This window comes from Motacilla alba, chromosome 5, assembly GCF_015832195.1.
Source record: "Motacilla alba alba isolate MOTALB_02 chromosome 5, Motacilla_alba_V1.0_pri, whole genome shotgun sequence".
In the NCBI taxonomy this organism is placed as follows: Eukaryota; Metazoa; Chordata; class Aves; order Passeriformes; family Motacillidae; genus Motacilla; species Motacilla alba.
The window spans coordinates 15,868,393-15,888,000 of record NC_052020.1 but is presented as its reverse complement, the minus strand read 5'-3'; the positions used below and the strand labels follow the sequence as shown (position 1 = coordinate 15,888,000).

General features: G+C 54.0%; 1 protein-coding gene across 6 annotated transcripts in view; it reads right to left on the bottom strand.

Annotated features, from left to right (window-relative positions):
* DUSP8 (dual specificity phosphatase 8) overlaps window positions 1-17,869 on the bottom strand; it is a 47,400-nt gene extending 29,531 nt beyond the window's left edge. Inside the window, exons 1-2 of one of the 6 annotated variants that reach the window (XM_038138071.1) lie at window positions 17,485-17,869; window positions 2,313-2,718 (exon numbers count right to left, since the gene is read on the bottom strand). In XM_038138071.1, coding sequence (XP_037993999.1) covers window positions 2,313-2,543 — 231 coding nt within the window. In that variant the 5' untranslated portion in view covers window positions 2,544-2,718; window positions 17,485-17,869. The other 5 variants (XM_038138067.1, XM_038138066.1, XM_038138070.1 and 2 more) reach the window with 5 other exon arrangements.
* Window positions 17,870-19,608: the final 1,739 nt, after the last annotated feature.

The window sequence follows — 19,608 nt, the reverse complement described above, 5'->3', positions numbered from 1 at the left end:
GAGCAGGAGTGGGACGAGGCGAGGACTCGGGGCTGCCCTTTGGCTGCCCGGCAGCCCCGCGTCGCTGCCATCCGCCTTTGTCTCGGCAGCCCCGGCCGGCCGGGAGCAGGAAACAGGAGGAGGGCGGGAGGCCCGTCAGGAGGAATAATGGGGCCGGACAATCGCGCTACTGATGTCACCCTTCCTGCCATCTGCTCCCCACGCCAGCCGTGCCCCCCGCCCCCCAGCACCGGGGAGCCAGGGGCAGAGCAGGGCTGGGGGATGTTGACCAGCGGAGGCAGAGGAGGCAGGGAAATGACACCGGGTGTCAGAGGTCTAAATCAGCTTTCAGCATCCCCTTCTGAGGATCTGTGCACCTCAAGGCAACAGCTCACACTGATGTACTGGGGTCCCAAAATGCAGTCTGACTGAAATGGGAGGTGGGGAGAAGGAAAGAGGGCAAGAAGAGAGTTCATCACCTCAAAATGCAAACACACAAGTGCATGCACAGAAAGGCTTCGACAGTCCAAGCCACAGCCACCCCCCTGCTTTATGCCAGATGAGAATAGGGCAATGATCCCCTCCCAATTCCCCCCATCCAGCTTCCCAGGACAAGTGGCTTAACCTCTCAAGGGTGTCCTGAAGCTTAATTAATTCCTGAGCTGCATGTGTTGGGAGAGGCAGCGAGCGGTGGGCACGGCAGGGGCTGTGCAGAGCAGCAGCAGGGACATGCAGCCTCCTGCCCATGGATGTGCCAGGAGGGATTTCAGCCACATCCAAAAGAAAAGCAAAAAGGAATTAAAGGCGATGCCAACGCCTCCCTCCTCTTCTCCTAGCATCCCTGGTTACAATCACATTCCCAGCCAGTACGTGGACCATTATGCAATGATCCAGGAGCCGGGAGAAAAAGATCCTTCCACGCTCCTTCTACGGGGACAGAGCAGGGAATGCCAGGAAGGACCAGCCGGCCCCTCTGGGAGCCCACTGCTCCACTGCAGCTGGCGAACTGCAGGTTTGCAGGCGGATGGCATCAGCTGATGTTAACTCTTCCACGCTTCCCCTTTCCCTATCATCCTCCTCTTCTTCCTCCCCCTTGCGCATCGCTTGTTCTGCTGCTGCCGCCGCTCCACGTGACAGCGGCCACTGCAGAGGTGACCCTCGCCGGGAGGAGGGCTGCCGCTCCGCTCTCCTCGGAGCTTGCGAAAAACTGATTATTCTGCTTTATTCTCCAGGGGATTTAAGAGCAGCTAAAGCCGTTCAGGAATCAGTCTCCGCAATCCCCTCCAAATCGCCCAGCCCAGAGCATCACCGAAGCAGATTGGCGAGAGGCCGGCCCCCCCGCACCGCCAGTCCCCTTGATCCCGCGGGGTGATGTCACCGCCAGCCAATGCGGACAGCGGTGGCTTCTCGGGGTGGCGGGGCGGGGGGGGACACACACGACGCAGATGGCTCCAGCTGGGCCCAGCATTTGATTAATCGCCTGAATTACCCTCGCTTTGCCATAAAATTACAAGGCGGGAGTGGGGGAACGGTGGGAGCGAACAGGCAGGGCTGCGATGGCAAACCACCCTCCGGACGGTGAACCATCGGCGGGCTCGTCCCGTGGCCGCTGCGGGATTCCCCGGCACGGCCCTCGGGCAGCATCTCGGCACCCACCGGCACAGCCCTCGGGCAGCATCTCGGCACCCACCGGCACAGCCCTCGGGCAGCATCTCGGCACCCACCGGCACAGCCCTCGGGCAGCAGCTCAGGAGGGCACCACCCAGCCCACGGCTCTGCAGGGACAGCCGGCACTGCTCCGGCCGGCGCTCCAGCCCGGCTCCGTGGCTCAGAGCCACCTCTATTATTTAACCAGGAGCGATAGAGAGAAGCCTGGGAGAGATAATATGCCATGACACCGGATAAGAGCTTCTGGCGTCACAGGGGAGGAGGATTACATGTCCCTGAATGGAGTTAGAGATGACAGAGGGGAGGGGAAGAGTTTTTAGCAGGGGATTAAGTTTACAGCTCCAGGAAGGCTTTGGGGGGTTGTTTGCTGTCATAAGACAAGTCCTAAAGCTGATATACCTGTTAGACTTGCTTGGGGAGGGCTTGGGGAGGGCTCCTGAAGCATGGAGCCACGTCATTGGGGTGGGGGCAAGGAACAGGTCCCCGAGGACAGCCCTGAGGCTAAATGAGCTCACACTTTAGTTCTCCAAAGGGTGTCAAAGAGATGCTGGCAGATACCGGGGTCAAGGGATGGAGGGGAAGGACCCCTTAGGCCAGTCCGCATCCCACAAGAGAAGAGGGTGTGAGCACCCACCAGGAAAGGTCAGGAGGGTCAGATCCCTTACCTTCATCTTGGAGGCAGGCTGGATGAGCTCTGTAATGGAGACCTTGTCCTGCTGCAGCCTCCTCTTGACAAGCTTGGAGCAGCAGATATTGACGGAGCTGAGGACGTGCCAGGAGTTGTACTCCACGAAGGAGCGGCTGTCGATGACCAGGGTGCCCTCGGCTCCGTTCCTCAGGAGGCTGGCCAGCTTCTTGGGGTCCATCACCTTGCGTGGGAGCCTGTCCCCAGCCATAACGGGCCAGTCCCCTCTATGGCAAGTGGGGAGCAAGGGGTGGAAGGGCAGGGCAGGGACGCCAGCACCCGTCTCCCCAAGGGGAATGAGCGAGGGGTGAGGGGTGAGCAGGGCAGCACCCGTCCTATTCTCCTCACGCTGCTAATGCCCAGAGTGCCAACTCATTGTGCTGAACCTGGAAAGAGAAGAAAGGAGATGACAACACATCAGCTAGGCAGGATGATATCTGGATATCTTCAGAAGAACCCGAGTGCAAAAAGCCACACTTTTGAGGTGTGTTCTCCCAGCCTGCTGGCATGTGTGGCTCCAGAGCTGCCCAAGCCAGAGGTTTTCTCTTTGTATTTAATAGCCCTCAGCAGAACTTTCTTCCATAAATTTGTCTAATTACTTTTTGAAGTCATGTCAGCTTTTAATTTAACAGGCACAGTGGCCAGTGGTAGGAAGTAGCATGGCTTGCCAGTTACACTGAAGAAGTCCTTTCCCTGGTTTGCTCCAAATCTGCTAACTGATGGCTCCTCTGGGTGACCCTTACTACTTGCACCATAAAACACCACATGTGCCTGTTCCCTAATCTTCTCCACAGTTCTTACCACATTTAGACCTAATTTAAGGAGCTTTTCAGGTCAAAGCATCTACAGAGCCACCAGTTACACAGACAGACACCTTTTGCCACGCTGGCCAGCCCCGACGTGCCATGTTTGAGTGCCAGGCACATCAGGGACCTGCACAGGGCAAGATGTCACCTTCTTTCCCTGTTTCCAGTCCAACAGCTCCTCACACTCAATTGGCTTTTTCTGACCTCTGCCAAGCCCTGAGCTAATGGTTTCACAGAAGCAGCTTAGCTCAGCTCTAAGGTTCTGGTGCTGCATGGTAAAAGCTAGTTCGGGACCATCACACACACACCACCAAATCAGGTTTGCTCACTCATGTTCATCACTTCTCACTGGGTTTCACCTGCCTGTTTATTAGAGCCTGCTCACGGGTATTTTTGCCAGCTTGCCTTCTGGCAAGTCAAGAGAAGGCAAGAAATCAAGTTGACCTTTACTGCTGTCTTCAAGAAACAGGCCAGGCATCAAGGCAGAGGTGCTGGGAAGCTGTACTTGGACTGAGATGGCCCTGGAGAGCTCTCTGCTTTTCAGCGCCTAACTTGCACAGAATTAGAAAGGGGCTTCACATACAGGAGTACCTGGTGTACAAATACCCTGTGTTTCCATCTTAGGAGCTGAGGGGGGTCGAGCCTGGTGCTCTCTGAGGTGAAGAACAAGATTCCTCCACTTCCAGCTCACGAGGTCTGCAAGAACAGCAGGCAGGCTAGGCAGCATTCAGCTCAGGGTGTCCTCTTAAGTTTTAATGGAACACGTCACTGCAAGGATGTTTTAATGGCATTAGGTTTTAAAGCCACTGCAGTCATTCAGAAAATAAGCCTGGGCTACTACCCGGCTCCTCTTGCTCTTGCCAGACGGTGTTTTAGAGAGAACCCACAAGCTGCTTCATGGAAGCTTTAATGCCTCTGAATTAGGAGGACTATGAATAACGTGCCTGAAAAGGCCAGCGTAAAGATTTTCATTGACCTCTGCAGGATCAGGATTTGGTCCACAGACCAGAGGAGGCTTACGAGTCACTCTGATCCGGGCAAGCCAGCAGTTCCCATAAGCTCTGACACCTGCAGGCACCAACTGCAATGGTAGCTCAAGATACAAAAAGATGCTTGAGTCAGACATGCTACTAGGTGACATGACAGTGACCTCACTGCCAGCTGGTAGAAAAAGCATGGAAGGCCACAGAATGTGAGGATGGGGGTTCCAGCATTTGCGCTGGCTCGTGACTCCAGCACTAACAGCCCAAACTTTCCTGGGCTACCAGACCTGCCTCCCAAAGCAGGAGTAAACATCCCAGGCTTCAGTCTCAGGATCCAAGCTCCCAACAGGAGACCACGTTAAGATGTGCAGTACTTTTCTGCCCTTGTATCACACCCCCGCTGCCTCTGCCAACGTGTTAATACAAATTACGGGAGGGAAAAAAAATCCCCTAGAAGCTGAGATAATGACAGCCCCTCCTGGCACAAAGCATTTTGGCAGCCCCGTGGCACTCTGGCACGCTGTGCCTGGCCCCACGGAGCGCTCTGCAGCTTCTCACCATAACTCCAATTAGAGCAGCCCCCTCGGCGGGCATCGGGCGTCCCCCTGCTGCAGGAACCCTGCTCCCCCCCAGCTCTCCTCAGGGGGGCTTAAAAATTGAAACAGTTCTAATTAGGGGGTCTGAGGGGGAGCGAGGCTGGCTCCTGCTGGGATATGACACACCTCATTACGTTGCTACCGCCTTGCCAGAAGCCCCCCTGCTGTCCCTTGGCTATAGAGCCAGGGCACTCAGAAAAGATGCAAATTAGCCCGCTTTTCCCCTTAGTCTTCCTTTCACACCCCGCTCCCCAAATCACTTTCTGCCTCCCTTACCCATCAGGACACCAGGCTGTGAATGTTTTTTGGCTCTTCCAATTACATCGAAGAAAGAAAAAGGGAGTAGAAAGAGTTGACAGGCAAAAAACCCCAGAATAATACAGTGGCAGAGGGATGAGTGAAGTGGGAAGAAGAAGTGATCAAACATTGCAGAGCTCCTCTGGATATAACATGGTTTCCAATCTCCAGATAGTGAGCAAAGGGTAAACTTTTGGGGTGTCAGAGGGGTCTAGGAAAGATAGCAGATCCTGATGAACTTACCACCCTTAAGAGAAACCAAGGCACAAGAGGCCTTCACAAAGTTTGGCAGATGACCGGAAGCTTGGGTGGAAGAGATTGGAGAAGACAAAGGAGGTTTCCCAAGTCAGCTAATAACCCCCCTCCTGCAGAGCAAGCAGATAAACCTCTACAGGCACATGTGACACATCAAACAGGTCCCCCTCCCAGCTCCACCCAAAAGACGTGGGGAAAGGCAGGGCAAGATTAGTTCATTCTGCCCCTCTTCCCTTTACAAAGGATGGAGCTGGCCAGCTCAGTGTGGTCATGGGGAGCTGTAACCTTGGCATTAGAACCAAGACACGAGGACTTCTCTGTGTAGGTTCAGCCAGGTTAAAGGCAGACAAGCAACCTCTGCGATAGCACACCTCTTCACAGCACCTTGCAGGCTGTGTATGAGATGGTCTCTGAGAAGAACCAGCTGTAATGTCCTCATACCTGGGAGACCAGAGAAGGAGGGAGGATGCCTTTCTGCTTCTGCTCAGATGGATCAGAAGGAAAACTGAGGGAAGAGGCTTAGCCATGGAGCACTGCTAAAGTAAGAGATCTTCTCACCCCGGTGAGAGGAGACCAGGGGAAAAGGTTAACCTGGAACCTAAATTAGGGTTTCAGAAACATAGCTGTGTTCCTCTCTTATCAGTTTATTAAAGCCATCTTAAATCTTCTTGAGTGTTCCTGAAGAACATTATCATAATCCTTTAATCCCACCTCTCCCTGGAGTGCCTGTAATGAGGAGATGGGCACATGGCTTAGCTGAATGGGGACAGCCAGCAGGAGAGGCCACACTTCAGCTGAGGGACAGAAAGATGGGCAGAGATTAGCAGAGGGCTGGGCCAACTCAATGGGACTCTGTCCCTGGTGTCACCTCCACAAACGCGTGTGTAGGTGAGGGGAGCTGGCCACACGAGTCACAAGCATGGCAGAGATGCACACAGCATGCGAGTGTTCAACCTGGCTGTGACCTTCTTCTGGGCAGGCCAGGCAAGAGAGCAAGAAAACCCAGGATACACCTCAGCCTGAGTCTGCCCATGTGGCACGAGAGACCACAGGAACTCATCCCTGTGCTGGCCCAACACAGATCACCCCGATGGAGGCCACTTCCCTCAACTGCTCCTTGCACAAGGCCCCCAACTGAGAGATGTGGTACGGGAAGGGCGCAGATCTGGTTTCTCTTTTACTGGAGACATCAGCTGGAAGGGCAGCAGGTCTCTACAGCAACCCCAAACCTCACTAACCAGCATGTCCCCTCCTTGCACCAAGCTCCCTCCACAGGCAGCCCCACGGAGGAGATGCTACCTCCACTGCCACAGGAAGCCAGCCTTGCTGCAGGAACACATTTCCATCATCCTGTGAGACTAGGGCTACAGCATTCTCATCCCAGAAGCACACTCTTCTGGTGGCATGTCCTTGAGTTTACCAAGGGATAAGAGCACCACAGGCAAACATTTGTTTATTTTTCCCCAGTAACCTGAAAGCAGCCACTCCTGAAGAACTGCCACCTCCACCAGGGACTCAGTGGCACTGACACACGTGATTTGGCTTTTCCTCTTGCAGCCCTGGGGGCTGGGGGAAATATGTGCCTTGTGGCCAGGGCTCCTCCATCCATCCAGGTCAGCCCTGCAAACAGCTCACTGCTGGGATGCTGGCAGGACCCCACCGGACCCCAGCTCTCCAGACACTTCCTAAGATGCAAAACACAGCAGTTTTTCCAAGCCCCACGCCCTTTTCCCATCCTCATCCCCTCATTTCTTTCAAGTGCTTCAGCATTTAGCAAACTCCCCTCGGCTGGCTCACGCTGTTTGAGGGATTCCTAAATCACAGGACCATTACTAATTATTATTATTATTTTGCAGCAGCAATCAGGGACGCGGGGCTCATTAACAAGTTAGCACCTCTGGTTTCCCTGGAAACCCGCAGCTGCCAGGCAACGGCAGCTCTCCGGCCCGAGGCGATGCTATTGCAGCGCCTTCAGCTCATTCCCAGAAAGATGCTCGGGTCCTGCACGGGTTGTATAGCCCAGCCTCAATGGGATGAGGTTAGGAAACTCCAGGATGTGTCCCCTGTTCTACCCCATCCGCTGGGAACCTCAGCCCTTCTTCCCGATCCTGTTCTGCCACTCACAGCATCACAAACTGCGCAGTGGCTCCTCCCTCCCGGCGAGCCATGCAGGCTTTCTCCAAGGGCGAGGAATTTGGAGCATAATGATTCCCCAGAGTAACAGTGGGACAAAGCTGTCAGGTGCCTGCAGCAGCCGTTTAAGAGGTGATGTAACTGATGACGATTTCTCAGCAGTTACTCAAGGTCCCTTTAAGAGGCAGCACAAAAGATTTCTCTGCTTGACGATGGAAAAATGGAGTGGGTTTTTTTTTTGCTCTTTAAAAGGAGGCTGGGAAACACCACTAACCACATCCACTACCTCAGACACAAAATCTGCTTGTCCACCTTTCCCTAGTGAATCTCAAGGATGGGGAGGAACATCTCCCAAGCCCCAGCAGGATGATGATGTAGGGCAGATAACAATGACTTTCCTGGTGTCAGTTAAGCCAAGCTGAGATTCACTGCTCTTTCCTAACCTCTGCCACCCACATGGCACAGGACTCCCCCACAGCCTCATCCACACTGATCTTGCAACCCCATCTTGGATCCCTGCACACCCCAGGCACATTCCTCCTGGGACAAGAGCTCCTGCGCATGCGTCTCTATGCAGGGAGCACTTCGGGAAGGAGGGAAAGGGCAGCATTCTCTTTTTCCCACAGCATATCACCCGGAGGCAGCCCCTGCACTTTTGCCAGGGTTTCAAGCTTGCTGATCTCATGATTTCTTTCATTTTTTCTCCTCCTTTCTACACTGCGGTCCCCTTTCAATTCCTGTAGGCTGGAAGCAGCTTGCTAGAGAGCCCTGCAAGGAGCTGCATGCAACCAAACAGCACCCACTCACCACCCCACATTTCCCAGTGCCCTCCCCACCTGCACCCTGCAGCCCAGAAGGTGTTTTCCACCAGAGGACGTGGCCGAAGGGGCAGGATGTCCTTCAGTGAAGTGCCAGATGGTGCATTCACACCGGACAAGGGACGTGGCGTGGAGCCACACGGCAGTGCTGCTGTGGGGGTGCTCAGCCTTGGGTACGTGGCTGATAGCATGGGACAAGTCAGGGACAAAAGGAAAGGGGACAGGCTGTACCCAGCTGCCAGGGAGTCTTTCCCATGCACCCTCACCCCACAAGGCAGATCGGCTCTCCTGGCTGCAGTTAAGCCAAGCAAAGGGGTCCTTCATCCTCTCTCACCACCTGATGTTGTGCCAGCAGCTTTGGATGGGTTTTGACTGCAAATGCAATTGCCTCCCAGCCTGTTTCCACCAAAAAAAAGTGAAGTTAAGGATTTATAGACTGGCCACTCCCAGAAAAATTTCCAACTGCAGTCATGGTAGTCAATCTGGAGATCCAGTCAGGAAAAGCCAACGGGGACAGCAGGGAAAGGAATTTGGCTGGAGTCTAGATGACAAGGGCAGTATCTCCCCCTCTTAGACTTGTGCTTCTAAACATGATCTATATGGTTTTCCCCTTTAGTATAAATACAAGCTTTCATTTTAAAGCCTAAAAAAGCCAAGACCAAAGGTTATCCATGATCAGCCAGCCATTTCATCACCGCCTTTGCCCATGCTGAGGATATTGCTCCCAAGCATGCTGCTTTCTAATACCAAAGCTATCCCATTTCCATTCTCACCCTGCCAAGCTGAGAGCTGGCCACATTCTCATCCCAGACCTAAAAGCACCTTCCGCTTTGAGCAGCTTGGCACATATCACAGAGGACATGTCATGATGGAGAAGAGAAACGCACTCCTGCTGAGCTTCAAGGGCCTTTGTTGCCCACTGCCTGCTGTCCCATCATGTGCTGCAAGACCCCTGAGCCCAGCAGGTTTATCCTGGGATAAGGTGCTTCTTTGCCTTTTTACCACAAGAGCAGAGGCAGCCCAGAAAGGTATGCAGTCAGATAGTTCTGCAGGGCTGGTCTGCCTCTCTCGTCCCAAGACAATAAACACCATAAATACCTGCTGGGTGCATTTGCAGCCTTCTGGAGAAAGGGTCTCCAGAACCTGGGTTCTATTTTCCCACAACACCTACACACCAAGTGAAAGAAAGCACAGGATTAAGCTGTGGTTCTTCAAAGCTGCAGATAAATATAGCATTTCACTTCTTAAGCACAATCCCCAGTGACAGGAACTTGTCCATCTCAGCAGAGTGCTGGGGACGGTCACAGATGAGGCCAAAGCGAGCACCCAGCACACACAGGGGCAGTCACTGCCCTGTGCAGTGACTAATGACAGTGGCTAATGCCAGGGCAGTGTCATTAGAGCCACATATTCAAATGACAAATAGGAGTCCTGCCTCCCTGAAGAATAATGATGTTCCTTTCTGTTGGGTTGTCGGCAGTTTCTGGTGAGTACCAGCACAAACTGAGGTGCAAATCCCAGCACAGGTTTACAGCCAGGAAAAGCTAATGCCCACAGTTATGACTCCCTATTCCCACAAAACTCTGAATCTCCCTAGAAGATGCAGAATTCAATGAAAATGCAAGGGGCTATGTTGGTTTTCCATGGGATAAGACATTCCCCAGGCCAGTAAACAAATTTCATAAAAGTTTTCTGACCTAGTTCATGGCTTGCTGAATTTTCCATAAGCACACAATAGCCAAATTGCTCACGGGTTTGGGATGAATTAGCATGTGTCAGCTCAGGTTCTACTCTCTACCACAGCCCTAACAAGGAGGCACCAGCTCTTGAGTTTTGGAGGATTACCTTTCTCTAATAAAAAACACACAAGACAGGCAAAGCCCAAGATAATGCTCTGCCCTACTCTTCTCCTTTTCCCTTGGAGGCCATGATTCATTACCAGCTGGTTTTGTTCTTAATCTGAGGTGACACAGGGGTGAAACAAAGTGATTTGCAGGTCTTCCTCCATCCTCACCACCGTGCTGAGCCATGGTTTGCTGGTCAGGTGGCACAGCTCTTCATGTATGAAATCCTGCAGCCTGGCCTCCCGACTGAGAGCTGGGTATTGCAGCACTTTGTAACATGGATCTTCTCTCTGCATCCGTATTATCACTGCTACTGCGGGTGGCAAACTACATGGACTCATTTGCTGGAGAAAACAGGCAGCAATATTCCCCTCACCAACTCCAGGCAGGTGTTAAGCATGACATATATGTGCACTTTAACCCCAGTTTAAAAAAAAACCCAGAGATATATCATGACATCCACCCAGAGATTAAACATCGTCCAACTCATCTCCATGCTAGCAGGTGTCACTCAGCCCTGCTTCTGAGCCTGCAAGTCACAGCTGGGGTGATCACACCAAGCCTTGCTCCTTTTGGCTGGCTGACCCCCAGCTAAGACCAGTTCAGTCACCCTCACCTTCCCACCTGTCCTGCTGGACTCCAGCAGAGCTCACTCTTGTCTTTGCATCAGGTACTGCTGAATGAACCTTGCTCAGGTGCCAGACAAAGCGGCAGCCAAGCTCAAAGCAGAAGGGCTTGTGAGGATGACACAGAATTAACAGGCATCAGCATTCAGCAAGCAAGCGGCGAATGCGTCGATTTATTTTTAATGGTACAATGAGAGTGCTTTACAAAAGGATGTGTCTGGGGAGATTCTGCCCAGTCAGAGATTTGCATTCGGGTTTTTTTTGCAGCAGTCAACTTCCCTCAATGTGTGGGAGGCATTTTGTCTCTTCACCATCCTACAGAGCAATTCAGAGGGCCCTGGCTCAGTTCTGGCTAGAGGCTCAACTCTCTGGGTCACCTTCCTACCCTGCTGCATCCTTCTGACTTTCCACCAGAAGATCTGAACCTGATGTGAGCGGCAGGTAAGGTGTACAGGACAGGTCCAGGCTTGCTTGGCTTCTGGGTGTCAGCCCTGCTCAGCCAGTGCAGCCACTGGGGACATCTCTGCAAGGTCCCCAACAGCAGCAAAGCGGTTAACGTGGCTTTTCATGGGCTAGCTCCAGTCAGCAGTGCTGGCACCCTCTCTGCACCAGCCCTCCACTCAGCAGCCTCAAGTGCCAAGCGAGGCTCCGGCTGCGCCCGTCCGCTCCCCACGCAGGGCTGCCGGCCAAGGCAGATGAAGATGGCATGAATAACTCCACTCAAGCCACAGGTCGAGGAGGACCAGGCTGCCATCGCTAGCTTGGAAATGAGGGTTGTTACAGGCAACGCAAAAACAATCAGATGTTGTAGACACCTCTTGGTTGCTTCTTTTCAGCAGCATGCCCCAGAGATGGAGGGACCCTCTTTGTCTGGAGGGTCTGGGTTTCAATGGGAGACGCGTGATTCGGATTTAACATGTGGAAAGGGCTTGACTTACTCAATGCAAAAAACCTGCAATGCCCTAATAGACCGAAATTTCTCCCCGAGCTTCTGCTGCATCAGCTGAATTACCATGTGTTAGCTGTAGACAGCAGAGCTCCTCTGAGAACTAAATCCCCTATCAAAAAGCTGAAAAGAGGCGAGCTGAAAAGCTGGGATGCAGGCACACTGCGCACCTCCGTGCTGGATGAGTAATGTGGGTTGACAGAGACGGACCGGAAAGACGCACTGCATCATCAGCAGGGCTGGAGGACGTGGTGGGGGACAGGATGCCAGGCTCATGCTGTCACTGGAACCTCCATGCAGGATCAAAGCAGTGGTCCACCTCATTCATGTCCCCTCACCAGCACTGCCTAATAACAGGTATCCTACAAAAGCCTGGGAGAAGCAGGGAGGTGGGTATTTATGGACTTGTCATGCAATAATTTAGGTTTAAAGGGACCTCAGCTGTTCAGCTGGTCCAACCCCTCTCTCCCTTAAAGGAGAAGCAGCATCAGCACCAGAACAGGTTGTCTTGCCCTTCTGGTTGCAAAATGACTTGTTCCCAGTCATCAGGGGACTCAGAAATAATGCCCCCCACAACTCAGCATACAGAGAGCCTCTTTTGCAAATTACTAGAGGACCTTGAAGGACTCTGGAGAAATTCCTGAACAACACAAGGTCTCTGACCCAAGAAAAGGCTTTATTTAAAGAAAATACAGTAAAGGCAGACAAGATGCATATGCACACATTAGGGAACCACAAGCACTTTCCATACACAAAAACAACGTGGAAAAAGGCATAAGAGGAGTGCAACGAAAAGCAGAAATCAAAGAAGGATTTCTGGCCCCAGATAGGTTCCTGGAAGTCTCTTAAGTAAGTTTAGGCTTAATGCACACAGCCCCTGCATTTCTGTCCTGTTATTGCTCCCTGTTTACAACAGGAGACTCTATGTACTGGATCAGCTTCCAGTGAGCACCTCCAGGTTCTTCTCTGAACCCAGCCTGGACTAGCACTTCACCTATCCTCTGAAATGCTGATCCTTCCACGACACCATGCAAACAATATCCATCACTCTGGGAAACTGGAGATCCAAAGCAGCAAAACCAACCCCACAGAAGCCCTGGGCAAAGCAAGGAAAGAAGCCTCCTGCACACCAGCCTGGATTATTTTGTCCAACTGGGTCTAGAAAACCTCAGAGGAAGAGCCAAATAGCAGAGAAGTGAAGCCAGCCATCCTACAGGAGTCATGGCAGTCTGAACCACAGTCAGCAGGGCTCTGTGCTGTGCACAGTACCCTAGTGTAGCCCACCTTCACTCTTAATGTCCTTTCTTGACGCTGATATGATTGAAGCCAAAGGAGTGTCTCGGACAGCATGGACCCAAAGGTTTGGGGCAAAAAGTCTAGAAACATCTCTTGGAAGAGAAAGAGATGTTTTCCTCTCCGTGAAGTCATGCTAAAGAGGAGACAGGGTCACCAAGGCACCGACCATGACCAGAGCTCGCTATGTTCCACCATGGTCTCAGCTGCTGGCCCACTTCTGGCAAAACAACTGTGCCATTGGGATGAGACACATGTCATGGTCTCCCCCTCCATCAGATGAGCAGGCAAACCCATCACTGGGGTGCACTACACCACTCACTGCCCCTGCAGAAACCTGCACTGCCACTGATCACACCACGAGCTCTGACTGGCTTTGACAGCCCCTGACACCAGCAGTGCACAGCATCTTGGCACAGTCAGTTTTTAGCCTCCCTCACATTCCCCTGGCTGTGTTATAATCCTGCACACAGAAGTACACCCAGGTCTCCTGAGCAAGCTTGAGAAAATCTTGAGCACAGAGCTTGTTTAGCTTCTTATCTGATGAGTGCTCCCAGGCCACTCACCTCCCTTCCCCAGCCTGCCATAATTACATCACGTGCTCCTTCCCACTGGCATCAGGTGGGACAGGTGTATCTTCAGAGAAGAAATGTAAAGCTTGAAAAACAGGTTTTAAAACCCAGAGGGCATGGGGATGCAGAGGAGTGTCAAAGCTTTCCCCACAGTATGACTTCATTGCCACTCTGGCTGCAGGAGTTTCTCTGCATAGCAGCAAGGAAAAGAGTGCAGGGAGACCCAGAGACCGTGAGCACCTGGGAATTTCTGCAACCATCTTCCCCTTAACGCTGCCATTAAACACATCGCCGAGGGTAAAACAGTCTACAGACTCTCCCTGGCTGTCCTACTGGGAGAGAGGGATCAGCAGCCACAAGCTCCTTCTCTTCATCACCTCCTTCTCTACCAGATTCAGTTTGCTGGCATGGTTTCAGTATGATGGCAGTGTCCTATGAGCCTGCACCATAAATCAGGGCTGCCAAATGCTGGAGCGCCTCCTCTTCCTCCTCCCATTCTTGATAGCGTGAACATGCTCTGCACCTGACTGTGCCCAGGGCTTTGGGAGCTGAGCTGTGCACCAGAGAAATTAACCTCTGATCCCTAAGAAAAGCCTTGTTTAAAGGCAAGGCAGCAAATCCAAGGAGGAAAAACCCTCATCCCCCGTGCAGACTACAGCAGCTGGTGCCAAGGTAAGGGGTAGGGATGGAATGGGGACTCACTCATGCCAAGAGAAGTCACTTCAGAAATCCAGAGCCACAATGAGTTTCCAGCCTTTTGGGGGGTTTCCAGCTGGTGGAGATTTCCTAGGGGAGGACAGGGTTGCACAGGAGAGAAGAGAGTTTTCTCCCACCTCTTAAGATCCAATTTGGCAGCATGGGACAGACAATACTGCTTAGTCCTACCCAGCCCTCAGGGGTGTTTTTGTAGTGAAAGTGACGTTGCATTTAATATTAGGTGAATACAAGCTCTCCAAAGGTTCAGTGGCTTTCTCAGTGTGCTGCCGGCACCCAGCAAAAACACACTGCAGACAAACACGGTGCAGTATTTGCAAGAGTAATCTCCACGCAGAGCCCCCAGTGAATGCTCCCAAGGACTCTGGCCGCTTTGCTCAGCTCTCCCAAGCTTAGCTGAGGCTAGACTAAAAAGAACAATGCTAGATCCAGGTTTTCCTTACCTTATGTCTAAGCAAGGACAACTGAAAGCCACGGGAGGAAAATCTGTTGGGTTAGAAGACTTTTGGTGTGAGCTGCCGACATCTCTGCTTGGAAACCTTCCAGCCTCAGGTTTGAGCCTCTCAATTGTGTTGTCAATAGACCAAGGGCAGGAATTTCTGTGTGCTGCCATTGCAAAGAGGCATGTGGGCATCCCTGTGCTGCTCACACTCTCGCCTGTCTACTCTTGTCCCAGCCATTTAGACAATCCTGCACATCCGGGCTCTGCCACTGTGGCTGTGCCATGCAAAATTTGGGACAAGACACCTGCAAAGTCCTTGAGGATGTTTTAAAATCCTAAATACGCTATGGCCAGGAGGATTTTCTTGGTGGAACAGCTTATTTCGTTTTGGGAGCTGTTACAAGCAAAATCAAAGCGAGTGCAGAAACCCCCATGCAGACCCAAAGCCCAACAAACCTCTTCTGCAGAGAGAGTCCTCCCGGCACAGCCGCCCTCCAACAGCACGAGCAGAAGCACACAGAGGCAAGACCAACTCCAAAAGCACCGATTCCCGTGCATTGAGTCCTCCCAAAAACAAAGCTCTCCAGAGCCGCCTTTGGGCGCAGGCAGCCGTGCCCCGAGCCTTCGCCTCAGCACAGGAGGATGAGACAATGCGAGCCAATGTCAAACACCGCTCCACGGGCAAGCTGCTCTCAAGGTTATCATGGCCCCTGCACCGCCAGGTGCAACCCTCAGCGCTACCTGCTCGGATATCCTCACCCTTTCCTGCGCGAGAGGGGTCTGCCTTACCACCCCAAATCACAGGGAGATGGAACCTCTGGCAAGCGTTGCCAATGCATTCGTCATCGCCAGCTGCTTGGGACAGGGATGGAGGGATGGTCTCTCCTACATATGCTTATGCAGCACCCAGCTCCCACCAGGGAGCTGTCAATAACTACCGCAATACGAGGGATAAACGCATCCATGCCTAGAGAAATCCAAATATCCCTATCAGAACAGCACTGCACCGCGTTCTTCCTTCCAACAAAACCGCAAATTACTGACCTGTGCACAGAGCTCCCCCAATGCAAGCTGAAGCACTGACATCAGCTTTTGCTGTTGCTCAGGAATTTAATTCTGGGGGAGGAGAAAAGGGAGGGGGCAGCAGGAAGGAGAAGGAACTTATTTATCAATAAGGGAAATAAACAGGAATCTTTAGAAACAAACAACGCTCAGCACAGAAAGCAACATTTGCCACTCGATAATGATTGAGGGTGTGTGGGGGGTGATCAATCGGTCCAGGCACGTTAGGGGAGGTGGAGAGGATTTTTTTAAACGAGCAGCTTAACTCATTAATCGCAATCGCGAGCAGCGCCTTTGGAGCCGCAGCAATGAAGTCTTGCATGAAAACCCCCGCTGCTGAACACATGCCGGATTCGTTTAAACGCCAAGGACACAGGGCGACACTCCAACCTCTTTCATCATCAGAAAAACCACAGCGCTGTTAACACCGCTTCCTCAAACACCGGCCCTCAGCCCCGCCAGAAAACCCCTCCACCCGCGACCCCCGGCCCGCCAGGACAGCGGGCATTCCCCGGAGCTTCCCAAGCCCCCTCCTCACCTGCACCACGGCCGCCCGGCAAGCGCACACCGCGAAGGCAGGGTGGGATTTCCACCGCCCCCCCGCCCCGAAAACAAGCGCAGCATCCCCGACATGCGCGGCCGCGGAGCGCCAGCCCACCCCCCCCGCCCCCCAACCCCCGCTTCTTTCCCCAATCCCCGCCGTGGGGCTGCTCCCTTCCCAGCCCCAGCACTTCACACGCACCGTTCCCCCGCGCACCGGAGCCGTCCCGGCCCCTCACAGCCGCGAAGCGCTGTTCCTAGGCGCTCCCACACTCACGCACATATACCGGCACATGCCGCCGCGCCGTCCGCCGCCTCAGGGCGCGATGCCGGCTCCGCTCCCCACACGCGGGCGCCCCTCCCCGCCTCCCCCGGGGCGCACGGCCCCGTCCCGCACGGACACGGCGCGGACACGGCGGGACGCGCACTGACCCGGCGCGGCGGGCGCGGGAGGCCGCCCCGCTCCGCGGGCTGTCCGCTGGCGCGGCCGCTGCCGGCGCCGCAGGGCCCGCATGCCCTGAGCGGCGGGCGGGGGGGGGGGGGGGGGGGCTGCTCCGCGCTGCTCCGCGCTGCTCCGCGCCGCTCCGCGCGCCGCCGGGAATGCGCCGGCGATGAGGTCATGCCTCGGGAGCGAGCGGGGGGGGGACGGGGGAGAGGGAAAAAAAAAAAAAAAAAAAGAAGAAGGGGAAAAAAAAAGAAGACAGCGTTGACGTCACCCGCAGCCAATCAGCGCGGGCGGCGCAGGGCAGGGTGACGTCAGTCCCGCGGGCGCGGAGCGGCGCGGAGGGAGCGGGCGCTGCGCCCCGGGCCGGCGCCGCTGAGGGGCCGGGGGGCCCGCGGGGAGGGCGGCCCGAGCGGCCGGGCTCCAACCGGGGTGACCCCCCAGCCTGGGACACCCCCGAGCCGCGCTGCCTCTGGCAGAGAGCGCGCTGCCGCGTGTTTTTGGGTCGTGGATGGTTCCCGGGCTGCCTGGCGCTGCAAGGCTGAGCAAAGAGCTCTGCCGCAGCTGGGGCCGCCCCTGCCGCCTGTCAGCCCCCTGCCTGCTGAGCCCGGAGCGGCGGGCACCTGCGGGGCGCCCCGCGGCACTCATTCTCTCTGGGGTGCCCGAGCTGCTCATTCTCTCTGGAGTGTCCAAGAAGGACAGGCGTAGGGGCGGCGCGGTCTTGGAGGGCGGCAGGGCGAAGTGTGACCAAAAAGAGGGCTCAAAAAGCAGCAGGAGCCTCACCCACGGGTCGGCTTCTGGATGGATGGAGTGGGCTCCATCCCCATCCCGGAGCTTAGGGCTCCCCATCCTGCTGCGGGTTCGCCAAAGAACTGGGCAACTGGCCTGGTTACACGGCAGGGGCTTTTCTCTGCCCTTGGCCCTGGCCTGGCAGCTCCAGCTTAGAGAGGGATTAGGGTTTAGAAGCTTAGGTTTTGCTGGTGCTTAGGAAATGAAGGGAACCTTCCTCCCTGCCGATACGGATGCCGGATGTTTTAAAATTAACTCTCATGTCTCCAGACACGCGGCCAGCAGCTTGCTCAAGAACGCCAAGCTCCCACAGTAACTGGCGGCAAAATCTTTCCCAGAAATGTCATTTCTCATAAAGCACCAGAGGTACAAAACGCAGAGATGCTAAAAAGTCTCACTGTCCCCATTGCATAAGCAATGCTGAGTTCATGCCCTTCTCCTAAGCGTGGAAAATCAGCTCACCCAAAGCTGTCAGCAGGGAAACTTTTACAAAATGAGGGATATTCTACCTCATGGGTTTCGGCCCAGTTATCATAATCAGTGGGAAGATGCTGGGGTAGCACGGGCACTCGCTGCTTTAGTGGCATGGGAACACTTGGTCCTGGTGGGAGCTGGAGCAGCAGCATGACCAGCATGGCTGGAACGAAGCCTTTCCTGCTGGTTTTCCTGCCCAGCTCCCTCCTTGTGGCCATGCAGAGCACCCAGATGGGGAAAACCTGAGAAAACCTGGGGAAAACCTTCTCTTGCCTCAGCTTTGAACTGCTTCCTCCCCCTACCCAACACCCCTTTTCTGGAGCAAAATAGGAAAAAAAGAGGGGGAAAGGAATGAGTCTGAAAATCCCAAAGCTTCCTCATAAAAGCTGTTATCTAGGCAGAGAGCCATGAGCTCACAAAACCTGCTGAAGGAAGAGGATTGAAACAGTTTTTTTCCAAACTCCAGTTAAAAATCAGTGTTTCCAGTACTGGACCTGGCACATCACAGATAAGCATCCCAGGTGAGCTGTCAGGAAGATTGTTCCCTGTCTGTCCAGTGGCATGGCACAGGGAAGGAGAGTGGGAAGCAGATGCGAGAAGTATGTCGAGTTTGCAGCAGGCAGGGGATGGGGAGGTGATGAGGATGAGGGAGAGGATGGAGTGTCCTGGGGGGCACCCTTGAGCTGTACATTCCAGCAAGGGACCAAGCCGATCTCCCTCTTGAGCCTTCATCCATGGCAACCTCTCCTCAGCTAATCCATGGATGCCCCTGCTGCATCCCTGGATGATGAGGACACAGGACATTTGACCCACACAAAATCCCCACTGGCAGCAAACAGGAGGAGCAGCTCCAGCAGGGCTGGGGACCAGTGGGACACGGGTTTTTTTTGGCCATGGGAGTGGCTCCAGCCCACGAGCCCTGCATCTCTCCCACGCCCACTGCTTCTGCGCGAGGCGCTGCAGCCAAGCCTGGTGGGGAGAAACCAAAACAAATGATTCACTGCTGCTAAACTGCTCCCGGGATCATAGGGGCCAGGAGCAGGCGTTAACTGAGGCTTGCAAAACCTCACCTGCCTCCCAAAGCTGGGAGCTAACCCTATTTAGATCCCAGTCCTGCTCAACCTGATATTCTGGCGTTTGGGTGCGGACCCACGGCTACATGGAAGTGGGCAGCCAGCCTGAGTGAAGGCAGGGCTGTGAGCACACCTGGTCAGCTCTGGATGGCTCGGGTCATCCCTATTACCCCTATTTTCCCCAGGGGAAATTAAGCTGGGAGAGCCAGGGCAATGCTGTAATGGTCAGGCAGGCAGAACAAAGCAGCCTCTTCTCTAAGCTCCATCTACCAGATGTGAATCTATTGTCTCAGCCCCAGGGCCATCACACCCCCCTCTCTGTCACAGCCATCAGAGCTGAGCAAAAATTACACAGCAAGTTGCTTATGGCTAAAGGAAAGCACTCTGATTCAGGTAAAGCACTTAAAAAAAATAATTCACCCCACTCGGGTTTTTTCCTCTCTCCCAGATTTCAGGCACATCCAAAGATGGATTGCATCCCAGCTACGTGTTTCAAATGCAAGTTATGCTTGTACACGTAATAGTTCTTGCTGAAACGTTTTCCAGGCCCCCTAATTGCCATGGCAGGCCA